The sequence below is a fragment of the Triticum dicoccoides genome, chromosome 2B (genome assembly GCF_002162155.2).
Source record: "Triticum dicoccoides isolate Atlit2015 ecotype Zavitan chromosome 2B, WEW_v2.0, whole genome shotgun sequence".
Classification (NCBI taxonomy): Eukaryota; Viridiplantae; Streptophyta; class Magnoliopsida; order Poales; family Poaceae; genus Triticum; species Triticum dicoccoides.
This window is the reverse complement of record NC_041383.1, coordinates 726,315,358-726,320,437: the sequence shown is the minus strand read 5'-3', so window position 1 is coordinate 726,320,437 and position 5,080 is coordinate 726,315,358. Positions and strand designations below refer to the sequence as shown.

Genomic DNA, 5,080 nt, shown 5'->3' with positions numbered 1-5,080 from the left:
CTGAACCGGCGCTCCAGCCGCCGGCGCCTCAATGACCCGATCTACACCAGGCGGGTTACTGGTTCCTGCCCCAGGCATGTTGAAAAGATTCCTCGCATTGTAAACCAGAGGTAATCGACTCACATACCTTCTGTTGAAGACCGTGTTTGATGCGTCCTGGTCTAAGCTCAACCGCAAATTCTCTGCTTGAAGCCGTTCCGCCTCCCTCTGCAAGGCGGCTCACTCCATCGCCATCCGGGTGTTCTCAGTGTTTAGATCCTCCTTAGCTTGCGCTATCTCATCACGTAACTTTGCAACATCCGCGTTATGCTGTGTTTGATTCGCCAGGTTTACCTCCGCCGTTAACAGTGTTGCCAGAGCATCCAATAGATTGGATAAGACTTGAGCCGGCGGGCACACATGGCCTCCTGCCTCGGCTGCCGTTGTCGTTGCTGACCCGGAGATCATCGCTGCTGCAGTTGAAGAATCCTACCCTGGCTTCGTTCCAGCCATGAAGATCGCAACCCGGTGTGGTGGCTCGTAGGGGTTCGGAATACTATCACCATCGGAACAGCCCCCAAGCCCACCATCCTGAACCTGATAGATGGAATCAGTCTCGCCGGTTGAGGACTCATCACCTAAATAGACGGTCGTCTCACCACCAGACTCAGATCCTCCTTCCAGATCCACTCCTTGAGTAAAGCCCACAAAGACATGCTTCGGGGCGGCTTGAACCTTGGCGGGTCGCGCGCGCTGAGCCGTCTCGATGGTGTCAGTGCATGTGTCCGGCTCAGTTTCCGACTCACCAATCTTGCCGATGAAGACATGAATTCCGCCGAAGGGGACCCAGTACCCGTACTTGATTGAGCCGGCCTCGGGGCCCTAGCCCTCGTCATTGATGTAGAGCTTGTCACGATGACTCTTAGTCATCTGGCCCATAGCGTATCCCTTGAGCCCTGCGAAGCTGCCCTTCAAGAACTTGAAACAACCGTGTGCTGGCCCCATGGTGGGCGCCAACTGTCTTGGACTTGTCATGACAGATGCCCTAGCATAAGGACTTAGGTGTGGAGCCATCGCAACGTAGTTAGCTTGATGGGGTTAAAACGGGACAAGGGACACAAAGAGTTTACCCAGGTTCGGCCCATCGCAACGAGGTAAAGGCCTACTCCTGCTTTAGGTTGTATTGCTTGGGTTTCGATTACCAAGGAGCGAATACGCTTGACCTAGTTCTAGACGCCGCCGGGTCACCCCTTTATATATACAGGCTGATGCCCGACGGCTTACAGAGTCCCGGCCGGCTTGGTGACAAAACTACACTTTCCTTAACATACAAGTTAAACATATGGCAGTTTATACCCATGGGCCTCAAGTCTCCTCCAGGTCTTGGGCCTTCAGTAAGCTTGCTTCATGGACCGCCATCTTCATCATCTTCTTGGGACTTCTCGTTATGAACCGCCAATGGTATGACCCGGCCCCTCCTGGGCGGGTCATACCCAATAGTTATATCCCCAACACAAGGGGTATTGTAAACATACGTCAACTTTGTCAGAGAAGGGAGCTTGCTTCTGATTCACTTCTCTCCCGGGAGCGGTCGTGGCTTGAGTGGACCTAATGAGAGAAAGGTTCCTATTTTCCTTATCTTGCGCCAATAGCAGATTCTCATTTTCCTCCGCAATCATCTCACTCTCAACATTGGCATTGATTTCTTTAACTTTTTGAGTGCTAATCCCAAGCCTCCTAGCAAAGTCATCTGGGTCTTGAGTGCAATCAAACCTTTTGGCTATCCAGCACTTCTGTGAAATCCTCCAACATAGCAACGCTATTAGCAAACTCAGCAATAACATGTTCCACACCAGAGAGAACTCTTTCAGCATCCCGCTTTTTCTCAAGTAATTTTTGCCTCACCTCATTTTCAGCAACCATGTTCTTATCAAGTTCGTATTGACTCCGAATCACAACCTCGGATGAAACTGAAGTGTTTCCTTTATCCGACTTTCCAGCCCCAGTACCATGTTTGGGAGATTTGCTACATCCCACCTCCTCACTGTTACTTTGCTCTCTCGGTCTTTTCTCTGTAGCATTATGAGATGAATCAGGACCACTAGGATAGCTAACCAGGATACCACCCTCCATAGGACCACCCCCTCCACTATGTCTTCCAGCTCAAAGTATATGTTGAAGATAAAAACCACTTTCATTCAAGGGAACGCTAGAGGGTATTTTCCTAGGATCCATAACTCCAATCTTAGCCCTAAGAACTCCACATTGCCTACAGAGCTCCATGTCCAGTTCCAAAACTGAACCAATGAGAGAACCAACTTCACAAAAACCTTGATAGTGCTCCAGTGTCTCGAGAACCCATGTTATTCTAACCTAGCAAACATACAGTTTGAAAGCTGCAGTTGAAGAGTTGGTCCATCTATCTACTTCGATATTAGATGTTGTTCCAATTAGACCAAAGAAATTGTACGCCTTCATTTCATCGATTTTATTCACAGAAGGGAATTTTAAAAAGCTATCTCTGAGATAAGGCTTAGCCTGCCACTCCCATCCCCATTGGAACATCATGCTGAGATTGTTAACAAGCTGTAACGCAGTCAGGCTTGCATTTTTCACAGTAACAATAGCCATAGCCTGCTTGTTTTTATCCGGCTCCGGTTTCTTTCTAGTCCTTGTTGAGAACATCTGCAAACCATCAGCGGCACTACCAACCAGACTGGCAACAGTCTTAGGTTGTGACAGGAAAGAGCACTTGCGTGAGAGGTGTGAATCCTTGGTGCAGTTGACGCAAAATAACACAGTCTGACAATCCTTAACAGCATGACCAAGATTCTCACATTTATAACATGTCAACTATGATCTGCTCCCAATACTTGCAGGCCCAACGCTAGTACCAGATTAATCTGAATTGAAACCAGTATAAGCATACCACTGTCCTTGCTGATTAGGTGAGTTGCTAGTTCCAGAATACTAATAACTGCCCAAAGCATCATTGCCCATCTGACAAAATTGAGCTGCTCCAAACCCAACAGCTGGATGTGTCTGAAAGTTACCTGAAGGAGAAATTGGAGGCTGCTGGTAGAACTGCCCTTGCTGTCCAGAGACAAAACTTCCGCTCCCACGTTGCCCAGATCCATGTCCACCACGTCCCCAACTAAGTACTCCCACTGACCATGTTGACCACCTCCAAATCCATGCTCCACGCCATATGCACCCCCAACCAAAGGATTGGGCTGAGTGGGGAAAGTTGGAGGAGTGGGCGGTCTCTGTTGCATTGGTCCAGGCCACAACCACCACCATCACCACCTGCATCACCTCGCCCTGTCGCCTAGAATCCCCCGCCACCAGCATCTCTGCGGCCCTGCACCCAGGATCCGCGGTTGCCGCCCGAGTTGCCCTGCCTCTGCCCATGCCAATCGCCTCGCCCCACCATCGAAGTATCATATCGGATGAAACCAGAGGAGGAAATCCTGGAAACGCCACCACCGGCCACTCTGCCGCCGCCGCCTGCCTTTCTAGGGTTTGCTCAGGCACTAGAAATCGACCCCCTATGTATTGGATCGTTCGAGCAGGCGACCTGGCTCACAGCGGACGAAGAATCGCAACTAGGCTTGGTTGCGGATTCCACAAAACCGCCTTCGACGTCTGCACCGAGTTCTCCCATGGGATGGGCGCCACGTGGTCCATAGTGATCCAACCTCCATTGCTTGGGTCAACGCGGTCAGACCTGAGTACTCTGCTAGTCTTTGCTCCATGGGGAACCGATGATCCGCCCGATCCCGCAACGGCGTCGGCGAGCGGCGAGCTTCGGTGGACCTCCACAGGGGCAACCCACGCATCACCTGCAAATTGAATAGATTTGGGCATGGATGACTCACCAGGACAATTGATGCAGCACGTCGCTCGACTCCGGCGATGGGCCCACGCACCCATTCCTGCTCCAGCCCTGGATCCATGACGGCGTCAAGGTCCGTTGGTTCTGCGTTGTCGAGGCCCTCGCCCGCTCGTCCCGAGGTCCCGTGGCCGAGCTCACTGGAGCTCACGCCCGCCGCCGCGTGGCCGCGGCCGCGCCCGCGACTCGTGCTCCGCGTCGACTCCTGCTCAATAAGTTAACTTGTTTATTCTGAAGTCGCCAATAGAAGTTATTTTTCCCCTACCCCACGAGCAGTCGGATCCAAAGAAGAATGTGTCCAACTTGTTCATCATATGATATGAAGAGCATGAGATTGTGACATTGAATAATTTGAACAAATCATGTCACACAAGCTTTCTCCTTTTTTTCTTTCCTTCTCCCTTTATATGGGAGAAGAAGAAATCATGTCACATTGTTCAAAAAAGTTGCCTCATTTTTGTTCCAGTGAATGGAAATAAATATATTACCACATTTGTTTTTGAGAGAGAAAAAAACAATTGCCACATGTCTCAAAAAGCATTGTCACATATGATGGAGTGTTGCATTTTGGGCCCTTCAGCTAGAAAAGGCCCGCGTAAACGGCCCAACAATATCCGCAGCTGAGCAGACCGAGGCCCACTCGCGTCCATGTGAAGCCGTGCACAGAAAGAAAAGGAAAGTAGGACACCAACGCGAAGCCCAGGAAGAGAGCGGAGTGGAAGACGGACGAGAGGAGGAAGAAGAAGACGCGGCATCATGGCGGCGGCTCATGCGGAAGCGGCGTCCCCCACCCACCGCGCGTCCATCCAGGCGACGTCGACCCCGCCGTACCCCAGCGCGGCGCGGATCGCCGACTCCTCCTGCTTCCCCCAGTACACCGCCTCCCTCAAGTGTACGGATCCTCCGCCCCTAATCCTAAATTCCCAATCCAGTCGCCCCCAATTCAGTTTCTGGTCATGATTTCTCAAGAATTTCCTGTGTCTGTGGTGGATCACTAACGACGTGATGTGCCCCCAGGTCTGGAGATCAACCACCAGGACAAGAGCAAGTGCCAGCAGCAGTTCGACGACTACAAGGAGTGCAAGAAGAGAGAGGTTCGCTTTTGTTTCCCCAATCCCTCTCTAGCCTTTTCCGATGGTATACGATGGATGGCTTCGAATTGATGCGCGCATCTGTTTTTTTGTCTTGTAACATGTGCTTGTTTAGTGC

General features: G+C 51.2%; 1 protein-coding gene across 1 annotated transcript in view; it reads left to right on the top strand.

Annotated features, from left to right (window-relative positions):
• Positions 1-3,933: 3,933 nt before the first annotated feature.
• LOC119361265 overlaps positions 3,934-5,080 on the top strand; it is a 3,661-nt gene continuing 2,514 nt past the window's right edge. Inside the window, exons 1-3 of the mRNA XM_037626563.1 lie at positions 3,934-3,947; positions 4,528-4,763; positions 4,889-4,965. Coding sequence (XP_037482460.1) covers positions 3,934-3,947; positions 4,528-4,763; positions 4,889-4,965 — 327 coding nt within the window. The remainder of the gene's footprint in view (positions 3,948-4,527; positions 4,764-4,888; positions 4,966-5,080) is intronic.